The sequence below is a fragment of the Gymnogyps californianus genome, chromosome 28 (genome assembly GCF_018139145.2).
Source record: "Gymnogyps californianus isolate 813 chromosome 28, ASM1813914v2, whole genome shotgun sequence".
Classification (NCBI taxonomy): Eukaryota; Metazoa; Chordata; class Aves; order Accipitriformes; family Cathartidae; genus Gymnogyps; species Gymnogyps californianus.
The window spans coordinates 7,270,380-7,292,403 of record NC_059498.1 but is presented as its reverse complement, the minus strand read 5'-3'; the positions used below and the strand labels follow the sequence as shown (position 1 = coordinate 7,292,403).

Here is a 22,024-nt window from a genome sequence, read left to right as displayed (position 1 = left end):
CCCAGGTTAAGCCAGCTGTACAATTCTACTTCCCAGCTTGGATGGGAAAGATGCCGATTCCTGCTAGGGCTGGGGAAAAAAAGTCTGTCTGAATGAATACTTGACACATTTCTACAAAGTAATTGCAACCCTAAGTAAAATAAAAGGCACATCTCTCAAGAGGACATTTGCTGGCACTGACGTGCAACAGACCAACGTTTTGCCCAGCAGCTGTTGGACAAGCACTGAAACACCACTGCTGTTGTAAATGAAACGAGTCACATAGTGGCAACTCAAAGCAGAATAGACTGACACAAATGCACATACACACGCTTGCTCCCCACCAGTGTCAGGCATACTAACACCACACATGGGAAATCAGACTTTCCCTTACTTGGAAGTTCTACGTTGTGCAAGCAGTTCCTTTTTTAGACGTTTGTTCTGACATTCAACATCTGACCCTCAGCCGCAACTCCATTGCACTCCAAATAGAACAGAATAATCCACAAACTGAGCTGAAACTTTGAAAGAGTCAAAGGCTCTTCTCACTTGACAACTGCAATCATTGCACAGTTAACATCTGATTTACGGCAGGCTTCCTCCTCCATACCGTCTTACCACCAAGAAAGGATGCACAAACCTGTTGATCATCTGACAGTGCCCTCAAGCAGAGCTTTTATGCATCGTAAATGCATATTGGACAACGAAGGCCTAACGTGCACATCGCTATCTTTGTATTTCTGTTCAGCAAGCAGCGCTGTGCACTGTACAGCAGGATTTCTATCTCCCTCCACATGCTCCAAGGACAGAAAATGCTCACGACTGACTTGAGGGACTATAAATTAGGACCTGTGAGTCTGACCCACCGAGAGGCAAACTGAAATGCCACAAATGGCAAGAAAAGCCCTGCATGCGTGCTTTAGCACCGCACCGGGGTCATCTGTGACATGGAATGTGAACAGGCTAACTCGACACATTAAGACTTCAGAAGTTTAGGGATGACTATGCAAACCAAGGAGGCTTAAGATGCCGTGACCTGTCCGCTTTCACAGCGCATCGCTCTGGCATACCAGCGGAATGGCTGCTTGATGTTCTTTCAACTGATTTGTTCTTAGAAGCCTACTTTTATTTTAGGCTGAACTATAAATTTGCCCAAAATGCCACATGTGAATTAAAGATTTTGCCACATTTCAAAAAACAAATTAGGTAGACGTTTATGCTCTGAAAACAGAAATAAAATGGAAAAAAACCAAAACAAAACCCAAACCAAAAAAACCACATTTATAAAGTAAGACAACGCTTTTATTAGGATTTTCAGCATCTTTGAAACGTTACAAGTTACTGATGACTAGTATCAATATTCTATTTACGTATTTCTAGCCTGTGTGAATTTGCACTTTTGCAGCTTCTCCCTCGCGCTCAACTTGTATCCATTCTTTGTAAGCTATCCAATCTAAACGTGGCTCCAAAAGCTCTAATAGTTTACTTTATACTTCTAACCACACCTCATACAAAGACCTTCCCTCACAGATTCTTGTATTGAGATGCACTTAATACGCTGGATGGATTATGCACAAAAGATCCATTTTCATTTCTGACATTTCTGTGAGGCTACTTAAAATGTCATGATAGAAACACTGGCCAACAGCTAAAAAGTGCCTCAGAGTACCTTTGACATGTGGAGTGCACAACGTGCTCCACATAGTTTGTGAGATTTACGCTTCCTAGTTAGACAGGCAGCATTCACAACTAAAACCAAGTTGAAATATGCAGGACTGGGGAAGGGACCAAGTTCTGGGAGCTGCTGCAATCTTCACTCCACCAGAAAGCTTTGGCAGTAAAGGGCTGTCTATAGGTTTAGACACAAGTGAGTAGAAACAGCTGCTACTGAGAGGATTATTTGTGCACAACCATTTTGTAATAGTTTCAAGTCAAAGCATCTAAAGGGCACAGGTGTCAAAAATCCAGGAATTACTGACAGGAAGTTGTTGGGAGGCCATCACATAAACATGATGTTTGGGAACACACAATGCAAACAGAAATGCTTCACTGAGAAGAATCCTAATCTATCTTAAACAAATATGCAAGAAAAGGAATAAAGGGGAACTTAACCTGGGGGGATGTGGTAGCAAGGTATTCCTGTGCTGCTCTGCAGGTTTTGATTTCAGCAGCACTCCTGCAAAGAAGTGTCTCTGCATTCTGTGCACACATAACTATTATCCTTCAGCCTGGTAGTTCTTCCAGAATGTATCGATTTTGCTGAACTTTGCTCTTTCCAAGAGAAAGTGTTTTTCACCCTAAGGGTGCAGTTGTCATTCACTTATGAAATTCAGATACATTCCATGCTCCCTTGATAATTAGATAGAAAGCCAGCTCCCATCTTTAAATCCATCAGGTGATTTTTAAATCCACTCACTGTTGCAGCCGCTGCTGCCTCTAGTGCCTGCTCGTTCGGGACTGTGCTGACTTGGGCCTCCACGGGTTGCCCTTCCTGATAGTGAATGGAAGAAAAGAAAGGGAGGAGGAAGAAAACAAAAAGAGAAAGGGAGACGAATGGAGGGGACATGGGAGGATGAAAGATGGTCAGAGAAGGGAGAGGGAGTGTCTTTAACTGAACTGATCTTTGACTCACTTAACATCCTAAAAGCTGTCTGCCATACATGCAGGGAGAATTTTCAAGTATCCTCAGTGCACGTGTGCCAGGTTCCTGCATTTTATATAAAGATACTTCACAGTACACCTGGAAACCTAGAGAGTACCCCAGAAGACAACCTCTCACTTAATGACTGCTTAAGTCTATTTTTTTCCTTTTAATTGTTATTTTTTACCATCCAAACTGCTTTGACACACACAGCTGATAAGTTTGCCAGCCAATTAAGCTTACATCTCCGCTTTTACATTGTCAGCCCAGCGAAGGCACAGAAGTGCATCCAGCAACCAGTAAGACAGTGTTCCTAAACCAGCTGACAGAGCCCAAGCCAGATACATTGTTTTTATCATTACCAACATAAAGGATTTTTAAAAGCAGGTTTGATGCTGGATCCAGATCTGAGAAGCAGGCAGGCAATACTTTGTCTCCAGTAAAACCCACCTGCCTTTATGCCTAGGAATATGCAAAAACGTTTTACAGGTCACAATGCAGTGTGAACCTACGTATCCAAGATCAAGATGGAGAACATAGCTTTTCAACCATAACTGGTTTTCATATTGAAAATATAAGAGGTAGTCACCCACCAAGTGTTTTCTCCTTAAATACTGATGGCGAAGGACCAGGGGTTTAGCTACCAGCATCCATGGCACACACAGTAACGCCACCACCACAAGGAAACACTGGAGCCCTTGCTGTAAAAGAAACAAGTCTCAGATGATTTAGTGGCAGTCCATGCTCAAACACACACACAAAACCTAGCAAGTGGTCTTATGCAACACTGAACAACTGAATTCCCAGGGTACGTGGATGCTTCACTATCTCCCTCTCTTCGGAGAACAGCAAGATGTGCTGTACTTAATGCCTACTTGCAGCTGCCCCATCTGACTGTACACAGCATGTAATGCTGATGCTGGTTTAGATTAGAGAAAAATCCAAAAGATTCTGCAGGGAATGAGAATTTGGCAGATGTCTGATAGTGCTGGGAGGAAATGGCGTTAGCGTCTTAGCTAAGCTTAGAGGCACCACGTTGCAGATGCAGGACAACATTCTAATCACTTTCCACTATTAATCTGCATCCAGATGTTCTGGACCCACAGCTGACTTATGTTCAGACTGATAGAAATTCCTGGTACAGGGATTATTCCTTCCTTCTTCAACATTACATAGTGTCAGGCTTTGGAAATGACGCCACATTTCCTCTATCACAGAGAAAAAACGTTTCACACTTGATTTCACAATTATTATAAGGTCAATGAAAGACTAATATCATGAAGCATCTCTGATCTTATTCTAGCAAGAGCACGCACCTGCCCTTTATAAAGCATCTTATTACTGGTATCACTATAGGAGAACAGAAACATGTTGATAAAATGTATTAAAAGGCTTGGTGCATCCTTTGACGTGTGAGCATCATAGGCTGTCCATTTGTAGAAAATGAGAATAACAAGGTATCCAAACAGTGATGACATGAAAATAATTTCTGGAATAAATCCAAGGTAGATGTTCAGTGGCTTCTTAAAATAGCTACAGGGAAAAAAAAAAAAAAGGAGAGTTTAATATTACATTTGGTTAGCCTTAGGCATATGTAGGGCAAAAATTTTTAAGGAGAATGTGAAGAGCATCTTTGGAACAAAACTGCAGGGGCTCAGCATTTCAACAATAGCTGGGGCTTAAACACAGTAACTACTTGACATGCATAGTTCTACATACGTGGACAGAAACAACTGTATTGCACCCTTCCATTGGAAGGTTAAAGGCTGATAGGATCCTGCATCTTAAACTAATACACACATTACACCCAAAGAAGTTTCTCCCCCACCATGAGAAAAACAGAGCAAAGCACTTACATATGGTTGAGAAGACTCAACGTGACACCAAAGAGCATGTGGATAATGCCAAGAATCACAGACATTTTCATCTTAAACGAATTGAGGAAGGCCAACTTATTGCTAGCAATATTCCAAATCTGTGAAAAACAACACTGAGTCAGCCAAACACTGAGTAAAAGAAAAACAGAGGAGAATGAAAATGTTCACTGTAAGCTAAACAGTATTAACCATCCAGGAAGTATTAGGCTGTAAGAGCAGTTTTGTTTAAAAGACGTGTTTGTCACACGGATATCTTTTGGGGAAATGAGCAGACAACCTTTTCTGCTAGGAACATTGTCTTACAGAAACTGATCCCACCATCAGAGCAGGAATCAGACCTTGCTTGTTTTTATGGTAGGCAAAAGTTGCAGGAAAAAGGGGGCTGTATCCTTGACAGAAAAAAAATACGACTACCCATTTAAATGAACAATTACACATAGTTCCGGTTTTCTGCACTTCCTCTTTAACGTGGAACACACGCAAGGTTTGTATCTAATGTTCTAAGCAGTGTTAGGAGCACCGTTATTGATGTAGGCAGATACAAAGTGACAGGATCACTTGGAAACCTACATTTCCAAGACTGACTGAAAAGAGAGATAAGTAACTTTCCCCAGGGTAAAAAAGTAACTTCATAGAGTGATTTGCAAGTCTAACCAGATTTGATTAAAATGCTACAGGTTAGAAAGGGTGAGAAAGAAACCTTCAATAGACCTGAGAACAAGTCTCCCTATCCTGTATCTAGTGTCTCAATAGGAACTGAATTAATTTTATCGTTCGGGAGTATTGCCAACATTGATAGAGAGTTTGCTAAGAGAATGGCTGGGCTGTGGAAATCTTTCACAGTGAACTGGACAGGCACTTTTCCTTCTGTTGACACAGAGGATGTTCTTGAAAGACAGCAAAGGAAGGAAGAGCTCTTACCGGGTCAATGCCAAAGGGGTAGGGTCCACCGAACACCCCTGGAATAGCAGGGTTCAGCTGAAGCAGAGGAGTATTCTCTAGCAAGGCATCTCTGTTTGGATATAAGTAGATTATACAAACATTAAACACAAGCAATGCTGTCCTCTTTCTGTAAAAACTAACATCATTCTTCCCTCGCAAGAGCAAGGAACATCTCAAATTGAGAGAACTTTAAGGTTCCTGCGTGGTCCTAGAGATTTTCCCGAAAGAATAATAAACCTGTTTCTTGACCTGTTACTCAGTGTCACAAGGAAGAAAGATGCAGGGGACAGGAATCGTGCTATGTCTATGAGGAGACAGGTGCTAAACTGCATCTTTACAAGTTTTCGGGGGGGGGGGAAAGCTGGTTTGAAACTTGACAGATACCACATTTACACCCCTCTTCCAATTCTACTTGGGACTGAGTTGAGAAGTTTTCGCTTTCCTGAGCTGGGAGGACACCAGGGAAAGATAAGCCACCTGCTTATCACTGTCACTCTTTGTCTAGTTACCAACTATTTACTCACGACCAATTGCCTTTTGAGAACATCGGCCGGACACTCCATGATGAACCGAACATATTAAGAGACTTGGAGAAGCAGTCGTTGTAGATGAGGCCTGTGTAAGTGGAGAACAGTCCCATCAGCAGAATGATGTATCGACCACTAAAAACCATGTTGAACATCTAGTATAAAAAAACAAAAAGGAACAAAGAAAGTCCCTGAGAACAAGGAAGGTCTCTCATAAAGATGCAACAGTAAAATCAGTCAGTTGCAGGACAAACAATATCGGCCATATGGACTAAAAGCCCAAAGTCTCCGTTTCCCCATGGCAGGGATTAAGGGTGCGAGGGGTAGCACTGCAGAACAGAATCTGGATACGGAGGACAAACAGGCAGCGTGACTGTCCACAGAGAATCTGGGATTAGCTGAAGAGGATAAATTGCACTCCACACATTGGTGCAAACCCCCAGCTGGCAGCATTAGTTTGGAACTAGGCAGCGCAGACCCTGTTCAGCTTTCTCCATGCTCTGTCAATGTGTCTTAACTCTGGTTCACCTCCTGTCAACCTAAGCCCTGAGCAAACAAACCCCACCTAGATTGGCAGATAGGAAGAATCTTGGAGATACGATATACACGTACAGAAATTGGGAGTTTTGCAGTGACTGAACCTCTTTATGATCCAACCAAGTTCTGGGTGATTTGTTTACAACAGCTTATCTACTACACTTGATAAACAATTTCCTTCAAACAACTGAAAGGAATAATTTCCTATAAATACTCGCAAGGAAAACCAAAGGAACTCACTACCATTATGAAATTATGCTACTCAGTTTGTGGTCTACAGGCTTCCCAGTCTGTCTATGTGCTTTACAAATTTCAAATGTAAGGAGTAATGGGCATTGTCAACTCAAGGGGGGAAGGACGTGAGTAAACCAAGCTGCAACTCTTTGTTTTAAATGCAAAGCTCGGCATGACCTGCCACTTTACCTCATTGTCACTCTTCTGTGACAGAATACGACTTTCCCTAAGCACCATCCAAACAGCAATCAGAGTCATCAGGATTCCATGGCCAAAATCTCCAAACATCACAGCAAACAGAAAAGGGAAGGTAATGATCGTATACGGTGCTGTAAGAGAAAAGATGACACTCCTAGTGCACTGTATTTGAGTAAGCCCAGATTTACTACAGTACAATTTACGCAATTTAGCAATATAATTCCCAAGCTTCCCTTCTGCTTCTGAAAGGTGTTACTTAACTTTATTAGAAATTTTCACACAGGACAGACAATACAGAGAAACACCATGACTAAAACATTGAGATAGATATCTTGGACTTTTGTAAGTATGAATTTACCTGGATTTATTTCCCGATATGTGCCAATGCCATAAGCATCAACAATGTTTTGAAAGCCAGAAGTAAACTTGTTAGTTTTGTTGTATGTTGGTGGGGTCTGATTGGTTTGCATCCTGTTTAAAATAGATGGGACAGTGGATCCGCTGTGCTCCTGTGTTGTTTTTTTTTAAAAAAAAAAAAAAAAAAAAAGATTAGAAAACCCATCCTCAGAGCACCGGAGGACAGAGTAAAACACTACTTTCTCATTAGCATTTGGAAAACTACAAGCTTGCATTTTTGTAGTGTGCTTTCATGATGAGAAATATACTTGAGCAGCTGAGGAAGGTTGCCAAGTTTCCACTGCTCTCCACTTTGTATAGCAGGACAAGAAGCACTTGTAGTAAGGATGAACACTGTCTGATGAGGACAGACAAGAAAAATCATGCAAGAGTGAGTTCGTTTTTTTAAAACAGCAAATGAAAGGACTTCAAGACACCCAACTCTATTATCTGTCTATCTGAGCAGAGGGCGAGCTTGCTAACGTCCTGGATAGCTCCTTTTAATAAGTTCCACTATATACCCAACCAGCAGGACTACAAAGCACAGCCAGGTTAACTAAATGTACCAAAGGACTCAAACACAGGAAAATGCCTTACCATTACAGCATTTTCCTGAACGTAAAGCTTTATACAACGTATTTGTTACAAAGTTCATCTATAATCCATGATTCCTGCATGTTACATAAACTGTCCTCTGTTGAGGACTGACTCAAACAGCCCAAAGGGATGGTTTTCAGAGACTCGCAATTCCGAAAAATCAATTAATCCATGCTGTGTTTGCCAACAGTTGATAGTCTGCTTGAACAGCAGCAGACAGGAGCAGTACAGCAGTTACTCACAGTGCCTCTCCTGAGAGCAAACTGGATAGAATCGAGGTCAGCAACAGGACACCAGACTTCAGCAATCAAACACTTCTGTGTCACATCGATATTGCACAGATTCAGGGTATGGTAGATAGCCTTCATCTTGCGTACTTTGATGAACCAGACACGGATATTTTTAGCGGCTGCCTGCAAAACCCTTTGGCGATGATCCTCTGTTTGGTTCAGCACCTTTCATAGAGAAGCAGGATAAAGATGAGGCAAAATCATTGACCAAAACTCAAAGCATACAGAAGTGCACAGTGAAATCGGGCTGACCAACAAGACAAGCCTTACCCACCAGAGGATGGATGGATGAGCCCTCTCCCCCATCCCATGCACAAGACTGCCACATGCCTGCAATATATGCTTTAGTCTCCATATTAATTAGTTCTGCTAAATGGTTTTAAGGCTTCTTTCCAGGGATACTTTTTGACTACTGTCCTCCTCCAACTCCAAGGTCAGCAGGTATTTCAAACAATGAACTGTGCAGAGATCACAGAGAACATTTTTTCCTCCACCCAGGTTAAAAGAGCAGAGAAGAGTTCTACAAGTGAGGTGTACATTGCCTTAAGAAAACACACAAAGATTACAATGAAAGACTTTTTTACTGAAAGGAAAAGGAGAAAGTGTTTTCTACTGAGGGTATTTTCCAACCGGAACATATCTAACTCAGGCCAAGCCAGATTTCCAGACTGGAAAGTCTTAGACTCAGGGGAAAGCGAGGACAAAGGGCATATACAGCTTTGAATGCTACGAGTTAAACTGCTTCTGAGTTCTTGTCTGCTTTAAAATTGCTAAACAGCTGCACTATGCAACTCCCAGCTTGAGATACTTTCTGTATCAAATAAGCAGTCCAAATTCAACCGTTTTTCCTTCTAGTTTCTGAACCTGTTCTTATTTTTTGTCTCAAATCCCTTAAATTTTTCTGCATTATAACATACTGCCTTTCTTCCTTGAAGCAAGCATCAAATATTTCAGAGCTGGCACCCAGTAGATTTGTGTGCTGATTACTTTTTACCAACACTCAGGCTGCTACACAAGAGATTAGTTGTAAAGCAGAAGCTCTTCAGGGCAGCACAATGTGAAAATATGAAGACAGGCAGAAAAAAGAACAGCTAAGTTAAAGTTAGCATTGTTATCTCAACTTGGAAATAAGTTCAAATGTTTTCAAAGTTCTTGCAGATGAAACAGGCAATTATACAAGCATGCTTTCAGAGTTCGAAAACATGGTATCTCCTTACACATGCATATTCCTCTCTGCTCCCTGGTACGCAGTTCTCTGTCGATGCTGTACTTACACGTATATAAGTAACTGCTCAGCCCTCCAGAAAGATCGAACCACCCCACCATCCTAAACCCTGACAAAGAAAACAACTGAGCAGTCTCCAAACACCTTTCTCGCACTGCTGAGCTGCTGGTCTCAAGCCACCTGGAGCTGAAAATATGGTCATCTAATAGGGCCAAAAATTCTCCTGTTTTAATAGGATCCAAAGATGTTTTCAACTATATTATTAAAGAAAAAAGAAAAAAGGGCATTGACCCCAGTTATTTTACCATCTGAAGATCATCAATTCTGGTATTGACACCAGAAGCCATTTCCTTCCGCTCCTGTGGTGTTTCTGGGCATGGGTAGAGGGAGGCACGGAATCTGAAAGACATGCAAGCCACCTTAGTAACAAGGATGGAAAGAAGATAAATCAGTCAGGGAAATAGATGGCTGAGCCTGAACACAGAAATAAAGGAAGAAGCACCTTAAGAGAAGTTTCTGATCAGCAAAGACTGCCAAGCAGAGTTTCAGTCTTTAAATCCAGTGGGTACAGAAGTTTGCTTTAGGCCAAAACAGAAGCTGAATGCTTAAGAAAACGGAAGTGGGAGAAAATCCTCTGCTCCCTGTACTGACAGTGTCTCAAAGGCACTGTCACAAAGTTGATTAGCCATCCCAGTTCAGGGTGCTGCTATCATGCCAATGCAGCTGCTGCTAGAAGTAGTCACTGTTGGTCTCCCTTGTGAGACTATCGCCTGCTGACATCCCACTAGTTCTGTCCAAGAGTTCAACACTTGAACTCCCTTGTTTTTAGGCATTCTCTAGCAAAGCAGTCATCTACTTTGAGCATTACAGGCTTGGGGAGTGGCTAGTTTGACGGTAAAACATGTTTCAGCTACTTATGGTACATTTTATTTGCTGTCAAAATATGTACTCCTACAGTCACTGTGAAATAAAGAGTTAAAAAATACTGATATTAAGTCATGTCAACGTGTTTCAAGTATTTGAGAGAGCTGCCCAGCTCTAAGATTTTCATACCCTTCACATATCTTCTTGACTCTGTTCTTCAGCTGGTCGCCTTGGAAAAAGATGATAAACACAGACTTGTGCACATAATCCCCCTAGAACAGAAGAAAGAGTGCACTGTAATAGCTCAGCTATTTACAGAAATTAGCATTATAGCAAATTACAACAGAGTTCTACTCTTCCTTCCTCTGAATCTGTACAAAGAGAGCTCGTATCTGCACAGTGAGTCAAGAATGTACCTTAACAACACTGAAACAGTCGCAAGGAAAGCAATTTTCTTAGCCTCAGTATAAAATACCCCTACCGTACTTGTGTTTACTGAAGCAAAATGTTCTAGATTATCTATTCTATGTAATACAATAAACAGGAAAACCTGGGAAGATCTCCAGAAAAGCAGAGATGCAATGAAATATTTACCAGCACTTACTGCAGTAAGCTCACCTACAGAATCAAGCAAAAAGCTAAAGAGTGAATGAAAATAAGATGAAGCGGAGTTTAACAACTTTGATTCTCCAGGGAGGCCAACAGCACATTCTTTGCACAGCTGTTTTCATGTTGGTAGCCAGGTCCCCTTTCCTGCATTTGTTGACAAGTTATTGTTCTGCCTTACTTAGGAAATTTTAACATAATGTTCAAGAATAATTACATTAGGTGTAACCTCAATTTAAGGAAGTGTTGCACAATAAGAACAAAGTCTCTCCTAGCAGACAGATAATTCAACAGGTCAACTACCAGCAGTCGGTGGGACAAAAGAACAAGTCAGCCTTACATGAGAAACAAAGAGGCAGTTACTGAGTTTCACCTCTTCTGTCGCTGTTCCCGTGCAGCCTACATACAGCCTTTCTTTTTACTGGTTAAGTGCAAGAGTTCCCAAAGTTTGGGCACTGTCCGTTGATTTGAGCAAAGAGGACACTGAATGTAAAAACAGGCCCAATCGCAACACTTACTATTTATAGCTGTCATAAAGCCAACAATTCTCAGGTGGATGTTTAAATTACTGATTAGCAAATTAAGAAAAAACGAAAGGTCCAAGTTCAGAGTAAATGAGCTACAGATGTTATACACTGCTGATGTCCAAAAGAGCCTCTTTCAAGGAGGATTACTACTTACTCAGAACTGCATACAGGAGTTGCACTTGTAGTTTGTGCCAGAGAAGCAACTATGCCCTCCTGCAGTCCAAATTTTGAGTTGTTTTTCCCCCTTCCAACAGCATTCACCATCCATCCTGCTATTTTTGTTTTAATAAAACGGGAAAACATTTGTCACTAATGCCTCAGAGGCTGCAAGTAGATACTGTGAAGGGACGCAACACAAACGTTTGCCTGCATGGAGCTCGTTGAGGGACAGAGGTTTAGATCTATAGATCTTAGATCCTTTTACACATCTGAGACTTTTGCTGCTGTAAACAATAGTTCCTTTTACCGTTACAGGATCCTCCAGGGGGTTTTCAATTTCCGCTTGACGCAGGAATACGTTCCCTCGGCACACTCGCCATAGCATGCGCTCAAACATGGGGATTCGCTCACGGTTGATCACACCAGCCACAAACCTGTAAAGGTGACAGCATAAATATAAGTTCTGCACCTAAAAGAATACATAGCCTAACACCCAAAACACTGATGGCAACTGGAGCTTAGCATCAGATTGAAAGCTACAAAAATCTTGTTTTAAAATTAGTTCTTTAAGCAAAATGGAAGGTCCTTTAAATGCACAGAGATAAAAACACAACAAAAACAACTGCACTATAGCACAAGCTGTGCCTTTTAACAGAATGAAATCGTCTATTAAAAAAACCAAACCACTGGTTAAAGGAGAAACAAATGCATTTAGACATACAGTTTCTATGCCTGCTAGTCTCATTTCAATAGGCTCCTGGTACATTACGTGGCAAGGATTATAGCAGTCACGGCTACCATTGACTATGTTCTAGGCATGTGCTTCAGAAGACCTCACTGGTTCAAACCCCTATGTCCAGATAAAGAATTACACACGTACAAAGACAGCCTGGAAGCAGCTAATAAAGAGGATATAGAACTACACAGTTTTTTCAGAGTATTATGTGCCCACACTAGTCACTAGTTTCAACAAAGCTGTGAGAGCTCAGAATGCCCGAAAAAGCAACCAGAACAGATTTACAAGGAACAAACTAGTATAATTTTTTGTGCAGAAAGAAATGTGTGAAGCACAAATAGGAACTGGGAAGTTAATGTACATAGGACAAGAACAGAGACCAACAGGTAGTTTTAGATCAGCCTCCATCTGCTTGATATGCCAGTCTGGAAAGTTCCACAACTGTGCTCAAAGGGTTGTGGATTCCACAGGCTGAACGTAAGCCAGCAATCCTAAAGCCAGATAAAAGCAAGCACAAATTGCCATTACCCGAGTCGCAGCGGGGCACCTCTTCCCATCTCGCTTGGTTCCAGGAGTGAAGAGGATTCCTCCAACAGGTCTGGATCCGCCATCTGCTGATGATGCAATTCAGCCTGAATTCACAAATCAATTAATATCTAATGAAACTAGTTAGTGGCATGCAGGGAACGAGGAACCAGGAGACAGTTTGGGGAGACAAAAAAAGAAAAAAAAAAAAAAGAAAAAGAAAGAACGAACATAAGGCAGCAGAAAGAGGAACGAGATGATAGAAAAGACAGCAAGAATCACACAAGGAAGGAGAAAAACAAGAGGAAAAGTGGAATGGCTCAGCAAAGCTTCCATACAAGAAAGGTCTGAAGATTGCTGCAGCAGGACAAAGGGGCTGTGGGATATATAAGTCTGAAGAAAGGCAGAATTAAAAAAAAAATTTATCAAGTTTTAAATACAAGTGATGTTCCCAAGAACCATTTTTTAATGGCACAAAACAGTGACACACTTTACTCTCATCTTTCCCTAGATCTTAAATGGAGAAAAATGTGACAGTAGATGCTGATTCCCTCTTGCACTACTTGTGCATTTTCTGCATATTAATAAAGATGCAAAAGGCGTTTGTAAGAGGTGCCTGCAAAACTATACTTGCATGTAAAGTAGCCTGGGAGTCTTGTTCTACGCAACAGGAAGAACGATGCTCAGGTAAGTCTTCCGCAGACAGTTTATTGGACCTTAGGGCAGCTTGCAACTTCACAAGGCTGCAACCCTACAAACAGTCATGCAAGACCTGCATATCCTATACGTGTCAGCCTTCTGCCATACTCCAAAGCAAAGGCAATACCTCATTCATTTTGGAATTACGTGACGATAGTTTGATTGATTCCGTGTTACTTGTGGCCTTAGCGTAGATACAGGGCCAGAATCAGTAACAAAACCTGGAAGTACTGGATGGTAATTTTCTTTACTGGCTTTACAAAGTTCTCCCTCCAGGAAAAACACACAACACTTCCAGCTTAAAAATATGCTTACTGATTAAATCTTTTCATTCTTCAGGATATTTATCCTTATGCACTATGTGTATTATTGCCAGACACATAAGATGCATTGCTTAGGGCAGTCTGACGATGTTGCTCATTTTTTGACTAGCCAGGCATTAAAATAGGATGCTGTTTTATACTGTCCTTCATTGCAGCTAATTTGCAGGCTGAAATTCTTGGGAATATAGCTTGTAAGTGTCAGCAATTCAAGTCAGGAAGGATGCTCAAATCGCATCCTCTTGTGCACCATCTTCATACTTCATTCAACCCTGCGTCATAGTTATTTCTACCTCTGCAGCTTATATAATGAAATGACAAAAATTACAGTTCCTTAGCACAAACAGAGGGCCAAATTCTACCCTCTGTGGTATACAGGAGGTCTTCCCCACAGAGCTATCAAGGGAACTTGCTAAAATACACTTGAAGGTAGAGTTTGACCCTAGAACACGTAAAATGCATGCACACATACAGCGCAGCCTTGCAAAAGTATACAGCAAGGTTAATGACTCAGCTACAGTTTCTTTATTTGCGCAATAGCTGCGTCATAATTTTAGTGAAAAACTCCACAACATTTTACTTGCATGTCAAATTAAAGTATTTACCATATACAAGAAAAGTTTTTGCAAGGCTGACATCAAATACAGCTCAACTGCTTGTACACACACTTGCTTTAGCTTACAGATGTTACGAAAGTAAGGGAGCCCTTAATTTAGTTTGGAAAGCCAACACAAAGAGTTTCTGATCCTTTCAGCTTTAAGGCAACTTGTTGCAACATCAAAAACTGAATGAAAGTTTTGCTTCATAGAGAACATACCCAAAATAAGAAAGTTTGGTACCCCAAAACAAAACATACAGACCAAACATACCAGTGATTATTTGCTATCTAGATTTCAGGATGTTGAAAAACAGTAAGTTACAATTTTAAGAGGCTTGTATTGTATTTATCAGTAATCAAGATACTCTCTGTGATAATTTTTGTGAGGTGCACCACATTTTAGCATATGAAACAAAAAAAGAAGGATAGCATACATGAAAACTTTGATCCGCCTCCCTTGAGAGAGTAATTCTTACAAATGTTTAATATTACCTCTGACCCTTGTGGGCTATGTGTCCTTTATTCAGGACGCTGTATAACACAAAGACAAGTCCTGCCTGGAGGTGTTGAAATTACAAAACAAAGCAGCTTAGAAAAATTTGGATTAGACCAGTTTTACTAAACAAGAACTCTCTTACACAAGGATTATTTGCATAACAAAACCCTATGTTCTTTAAATTAATCTCTCAACTACTTTGATTTGATGATCACACCCTTTCTAGAAAGAAAATGGCATAGCAACATCAGTTCTGGTTCCGGAAGGATAACTAAAGCAGCGTTACAAGATTTAACAGAAATAAAAAATTGAGAGACTATGTGGAAATGAAGGAGCTATCCAGCTACAATGCAGAAAAACAAGACTTTAGGAAATTTACTTTGAATAAGAGTTTTCACCAGCAGCAAGTGAAATATCATAGTTATTCTGAAGTATTTTTTACTACATCAGGTCATTCGGGATTGGGAAAACCCAAGCATTTGCATGCCAGTAATTAGAATGCAGACCTTTCATTATTAAACATTTTCAAATTGCTTATTGTTCACCCAGATCAGCACCTTTAATCTCAAGGCCTGAAAAAAAGGTTCATTTTCCCTACTCTTGATTATAGTTCTGCTCTGTAATGGCTCTGGATCACTACACACAATGCCATACAATTCAAGCCCCTTCCAGTTCACGAACAGAACAAAAATCAATTTTCACAAGAACTAAAAGGGATTCATTTCACATCTAACTTATTAACCCAGAGCCCAGATAGAAATGACAGATGCAAAACAAACAGAAAAAAGCAGATGGCGAGAAGAGTTAGAGGAAAGAGAGACAGGGGACTGCATGCCATTAACCATTACTTTTCCAGTCTTCTTTTACGCTCACACTCTAGGCAAAACTTTCAGAGAAATCTCTCCAGCTCATACTGTTCTTCATAAGCAAAGACAAGAAGACTGAGAAAAGGAGCATAATCATCAACATGGTATGTTGAAACAAGAAAGGGCTACTTTGACTAGAACAGCCATATGAAGAACAAGTGAAAAAATTTTGCCATCCTCCCTCCCCCAGTGCACAAACTCCGGAGAGCAGAGCAAATGCCAAGTATAAAGTAATTTGGATAGTAAGCCATTTCTTGTGCAACTTATCACTATGAATAATACAATCTTAATTACAAGCTATTGAAGTCTTCAAGTGTTGAAGGTACTGTGCAAATGACAGCATGAAGAAATAAAGCGTTCACCATTTCAGGATAATAAGTAGACCACACAAGGCTCAAAAGTCCTGGACTAGTCAGGATCTCTCACGCACAGCTGTTTGCTGCTTACCGTGTGAACTGAAACAGTTTTAAATTTTCAACACTTATGTTTTACTGAACTTCACACATGAGCTGTTCAGTTTGCTTTTACATATAGCAGTACATTTTATTTGTTGTATTTTGTTTTATTATTACAGAAAACAGTTATCAAACAGGAGCAGGAATATATCTAAACTTTCTGTGGCCAGCTCATTAAGTCTGACGCAAAAGGTCATTCCCTTTTGCGGGTGACCTGACATAGACTGTTTAGAAAATTGATTTTGATCTTTAAATTTAGTATGATCATACTATACTTGAAGAAAAGCAGTAGGCAGCTCTCGCCTCATCAGAGAGGACAGTAATTAATAAAAAAGCGCACAACACTAGCTGTACTTGGTTTTACTCAATACTCAGTTACAACAGGCAGGCAGTGGCACCATAACGCAGCTAAGTAATAGGTTATCAGGTTAACGCTATTTGTTCAAGGAGACACTTCTAAGTGAACATTCAACACTTGAAGACGAAGGGTTTTTGTACTGAAACCAACCCCATGACCAATCAACCGATCATACTAGCAGCGGTATCTATGTCAGTGGTGACTAAGACTCATGTTGGCACAGGAACAACCTTAATGCCTGAAAACAGGCAGCATCCTGTGCCAAAAAACCAAAAAACAAACCGTTAGATAAACGGTCTGAAGTTTGCAGGAGCCCAGCCTTTGTAAATACCAGAAGCCATATCCGTTAAGAACTCTTTGATCAAATCCTTGGATTAGAGGGAACAGGACATGTACTCAGCAAAAACATGTCCTAAAAAACATACAGGAGCTCTTTGAGAAAACTCCCTAGACTTTGAGATACTCAAGCTTTACAACGAAGGATTATGTCTTCTCCTATGCAGGCTTTATGTCTGTATCATGAATGACATCAGAGAAGCTCTGGTCAGGTCCAGTGAAAGAGTCGCCAGTTTCTGGCCTAGCTGGCATGTGACAAAACGTTGAAGATTTTAAATGGCAGCTTTGCTCCAGAACTTACCTCTGAAAACTTTAGGGTTTGATCAAAGGCTCAAATAAATAAATAAATAATCTATTACTTCAGTGGACTTTGTATTATGACCCTAACGAGTAATCTCCATATAACATTTCAAAGGCTGAAGAGAAATTAAGCTTGATTGTAATTCCTCTGTGTAAGTGAGGCATGACTGTTTATCTGCATATGTACCAAAGAAACTCTTATCCACTGAAGAAAGTGCTCACTATAGCACCAAATTTTTGGTCTGTTGGTGTGCTTTAAAAACTACTAGCATCTTAATTATTTTACACAATCTTTAGACAAACCATTGCTTAACTAAAACAAACCCAAACCAACATTATAAGAGGTAAACCATGGGTAGCTATGCGTACTGCATGAAAAATGGAAAATAATTTAAGCAGCTTTCTTAAACAAAGCATAAAAATGACCCTGCTGTCCAAAACAGCAACTAAAAATATATTTGAGAATAAAAATGGTAATTTGTGGGAGAAGAACCAGCTCCCCAAGTGTTAACCCGCCCCCGGTATTCTGACCTCATCAAAAAATTGCTGAGTTTTACGCAGTATAAATTTTAATTCTGTCAGCTCCAAGAAGTTTCTCTTCAGAGCTTCCTGGTTTGTGTTGATTTCTTTAAGCTCATTTTCAATTTTCTCAAAGTTTGCCTGCAAAATGTGAAAAGGAGAAGGAAAAAGGACTTAAAGCAATCCCATAAGTAAGTGCTGTTAAGTCTATTAAAACAAGAAAGTAGGCAAGATGCTTTACATCCCCACGCAATTTGCATGCAATTACAGATGCGTCTCCAGTCTGCTGTGGCACACAGATCCAGATTTGTGACATTCTCTTCAGGCAACTTGAAACTTCTCATACTCAGCCAGTCTTTTATAGACTGGATTTATACAGTGTTCTTCAAATCATTAAAAACCTTCAAAACTTTAACACAGACCTGCCATAAACCATGCAGTTCCAACAGTTTTTGACTCATTTAAATGGGCAAAATTCCTTTTAAGTACTTTCACTTCTAACTGTATTTGGATAAACGCACAAGTGAAACAATGCTCGTGAATCAAAATCAACCTCATGTGAGCTAGTAGAGTTAGCATTTCAAGTGACAGCTGGGGACCACGGTTAATGCACCTTTGCCACTAAATTCAACGGGTATCTACCAATGGAGCGAATTTCCCCTGTTTCCATCTAGAGTCAAATACTACTTGAATCTTAACACACATCATTACCTCCAAGTCAATCATGTCACGTGGAAAAGGCACCTCCGGGTTTTCACCAGTGTCCATGATAGGAATATTTGCTTTTTTAATCTCCTTCTCAACAAACCCTGGAAGACAGCATTGTTAACATTAACTAAAAAAATACTTCAACGTCAAACTGTCACCGTAACCTCCACCTGGCCCGATTAGCAGCTGTGAAATCTTTCACCTCCTATTCCAAGACCGCCTTACTTGGTTAAAGTTATCTTTCAAGCAGGAAGCGAATCCCCGGAGGCAGTCTGACCGGCTGACACAGAGGAGAAGGGCAGCCTTCACTCCTCCGGTCAGCACTTTGTTTTCTAACACCGCCTCGCAGGTTTAGCCTGCGTTGATTCCCCCCACACCCCGTAAAAGCCACAGAGTTAGAGCCGTATCAAAACCCAGAGAGAAACGCACTCAGCTTGCGGTCCATTTCTTCACACCTCCTGACTTCATTGACGAATTTACGCTGGAACACGTTCACGTCCGGGTTCAGCTGCAGAGAGAGACACGTTCCCTCAGCGAGGCCCACCCGCACAGCCGCGGCAACGGGGCCCGAGCCCCGCCGGGGGCGAGGGGCGGCTGTCGCCGGGTGTCGCCGGCTGTCGCCGGGCCCCCCCCCCGGCCTTTTCCCCGGCCTTTTCCCCGGCGGCACCCGCCGCGACAGGCACAGGCGCGGAGCTGCCGCCAGCAGCGGCAGTCGCCGTTCGCGGCGCGCCCGGTGTTCCCGCCGAGGGGCGGCGGGTACTCACGTCGCGGAACTGGACCTTCCCCAGCTCGCCCAGCTCGCTGACACAGCAGTACGCGGCCTCGGACTGGAGGAAGAGCTGGGCCAGGGTCATCTCCTCGCTGCGGAACAGCTCCCCCATGGCGGCGCCGTCCCCGCCGCGGTCTCTGAGGAGAAGGAGCCGTAAGAACGGAGCCCGGGCAGGAGCCGGCCGGAGCAGGAGCCGGCCGGGCCCTGCCCTCCCCGCCGCCCCCTCACAGCCCCGGCCTCGGCTGCCAGGCGGGAGGGCCGCCGCCCCGGCCCCGCCATGTTACCTGCCGCAGTCCCCGCGAAGCCCGGACCCGCAGCGGCCGCCGCCAGCTGATCTGCGGCGGCTCCCGTCCCTGACGTCACCGCGCACGCGGGGCTGTGTCACACGGGCACGTCTCCTAGCGACGGCTGGGTCCGCACCGGAAGTGACGGTGGCGGGGCGGGGCGGGGCGCGGCGGGGCCCGCCCTGTCACCCGGCACCTGGTCGCGTCGGGCTCGCGCCGCGCCCGCTCCTCCGGAGGGGCTGGTGGCGTCACCTGCCCGCCCCTGACGCCGTCGGTAACGCTGTGACGCAGGCAGTGGCGTCACGGGCAGCGTGGCCGGGGCTCGAGGGCGCGGCCTGCCCTCGCTGGCGGGGCCCGCCCGGCCTGGCCCTCGTCTCCGTGAGGCGGCCGCGGGGAGCAGCCAGAGGTACGGTCCTGGGGAGCCCGGGGCCGCCGGCGCGGGCGGCTTCCCCCGGCCTCGGGCTGGCGGGGCGGCCCCCGGCGTCCGCCTGGGCTCTGCCGCGCCCGGCTGGGGCTGCGGCGGGGAGCCCCCCGGCCCCCCCCCGCCCCCCGGGCCGCCTGCCTGGCCCGTGCCTGGCCGGACGCCTTCCGCCGGTTCCTGCAGCGCGGGGTCTGGACCGAGCAGCTCGGCCGAGCCCTGTACCCGGCACCTCGGCACGGCCGGGTGCCCCAGCCTCGCGCGCCTCGGCCTCGCTGCCTTCTCGCTCCAGCTGGCCGAAATAAAAGTTTGCTTGTTGAAGTCAGTAGAATTGCGGGAAATGAAAGAGCAAAAAATAGCTCTTTGGAGTGAAATCCAGGTGTTGTACCAGCACACGTCAATAGAGGCAATTCCCTCCAGCAGCCCGAAGGCTAACCCATGGGTATAGCACTTGATAACGGCCCTGGTTTCGGCTGGGATAGAGTTAATTTTCTTCCTAGTAGCTGGTACAGTGCTGTGTTTTGGATTTAGTGTGACAATAATGTTGATAACAGGCTGATGTGTTTAGTTGTTGCTAAGTAGTGTTTATACTAAGTCAAGGACTTTCAGCTTCTCATGCCCAGCCAGCAAGAAGGCTGGAGGGGCACACGAAGTTGGGAGGGGACACAGCCAGGACAGCTGACCCCAACTGGCCAAAGGGATATTCCATACCATATGATGTCATGCCCAGTATATAAACTGGGTGAGCTGGCTGGGAGGGGCGGATCGTGGCTTGGGAACTGACTGGGCATCAGTCAGCGAGTGGTGAGCAATTGTATTGTGCATCACTTGTATACTCTTAAATAGTTTAGTATTATTATTGTCATTATTATTATCATTATTATTATTATTTTCTTCCTTTCTGTGCTATTAAACTGTCTTTATCTCAACCCACGAGCTCTGTTGTTTTTTTCCCGATTCTCTCCCCCATCCCACTGGGTTGGGGGAGCGGGTGAGTGGCTCCGTGGTGCTTAGTTGCTGGCTGGGGTTAAACCACGACGATAACACAGAAATCCAATTAAATACAGGAAACCTCCCTGCCTATCAGGGGTTTTCTGTGCTAGACTGTTAATGGAAACATGGTTCATTGGGAAGGAAGCCAAAAATCACAGATATTTAAGTTAAAATACACTAAACTTCCAAGTACTTCCACTTACTGACCGTGTCTGAGTAAATGCTTGGTCTTGATATGATTGAAAGAGGAGCTTTTGCAATAGCAAAAATATGATTTAACCACAGATCCCTTTTCACACAGTTGTCTTTGTTTTGAAAGCCCCTCACGGTGCACAGCAAAGCGGAGGTGTGATGCCTCGTCAGGATTTGGGCAGGCATTTGCCTCCTTCGGAGTGGAGGATCCGAGTTATTACCGTGTGCTTATTTGTAATGCTCTGACAGAGGAGCACCAGCAGCGGCGTGGATGCTGCTCAAGCTCAGAAGAACAAATCCCAAGTACTGCTCCTAAGAGCTCCTACAAGATAAAAGGCCGCCTGCAGATAGGTGAGGAAATAATGACATCGCACGGGTCAGCGTGGCGGGCTGCAGTCGCGGCGAACGACACCCTGCGCCAGCAGGCTCAGGCCGTGTTAGTGAGGCTAGTGGTGCTGCGTGATGGACATGGCAGTGGCAGGGCTGCTAACGCTCTCAGTTTTTGCTTTTATTCAGATGTTGGACATCTCTCAAATTGGTTATGAAAAAGTGAGCAAGTTAGACGGTTAAATAACGTGTAACTTAATTTGCCATGAAATGAGTTTGGTGCCTGTGAAATGCATTGCAGTGGCAGTGGCCTGTAAAACTGAATTCTCCTCACCTGTGGGATGCATCTAACAGTACAGAAAGTTGCCCACATACTGCACATTTCCTCCCCCTGTACTTATCCCCAGCTCCGTGGAGAACAAACAGAGAGGATAATTTTCTTTCTTTTTCTCTGTCCAGTCCATGTCCTCTGTACTTAAGCTACAGGTGAAGGGACAAATTGTGTCAACTGCACTCGGTGAAATTT

General features: G+C 43.3%; 1 protein-coding gene across 4 annotated transcripts in view; it reads right to left on the bottom strand.

Annotated features, from left to right (window-relative positions):
- The window catches only part of ATP6V0A1 (ATPase H+ transporting V0 subunit a1), a 30,798-nt gene extending 11,192 nt beyond the window's left edge, over nt 1–19,606 (bottom strand). Inside the window, exons 1-18 of one of the 4 annotated variants that reach the window (XM_050911900.1) lie at nt 19,569–19,606; nt 19,280–19,421; nt 18,945–19,023; nt 18,519–18,616; nt 17,820–17,948; nt 12,864–12,967; nt 11,907–12,033; nt 10,497–10,579; nt 9,749–9,842; nt 8,171–8,383; nt 7,294–7,444; nt 6,927–7,066; nt 5,964–6,121; nt 5,419–5,509; nt 4,477–4,595; nt 3,937–4,153; nt 3,214–3,321; nt 2,396–2,470 (exon numbers count right to left, since the gene is read on the bottom strand). In XM_050911900.1, the coding sequence (XP_050767857.1) occupies nt 2,396–2,470; nt 3,214–3,321; nt 3,937–4,153; nt 4,477–4,595; nt 5,419–5,509; nt 5,964–6,121; nt 6,927–7,066; nt 7,294–7,444; nt 8,171–8,383; nt 9,749–9,842; nt 10,497–10,579; nt 11,907–12,033; nt 12,864–12,967; nt 17,820–17,948; nt 18,519–18,616; nt 18,945–19,023; nt 19,280–19,396 (2,103 nt within the window). In that variant the 5' untranslated portion in view covers nt 19,397–19,421; nt 19,569–19,606. The remainder of the gene's footprint in view (nt 1–2,395; nt 2,471–3,213; nt 3,322–3,936; nt 4,154–4,476; nt 4,596–5,418; nt 5,510–5,963; nt 6,122–6,926; nt 7,067–7,293; nt 7,445–8,170; nt 8,384–9,748; nt 9,843–10,496; nt 10,580–11,906; nt 12,034–12,863; nt 12,968–17,819; nt 17,949–18,518; nt 18,617–18,944; nt 19,024–19,279; nt 19,422–19,568) is intronic. The other 3 variants (XM_050911902.1, XM_050911903.1, XM_050911904.1) reach the window with 3 other exon arrangements.
- Between the last annotated feature and the right edge of the window lie 2,418 nt (nt 19,607–22,024).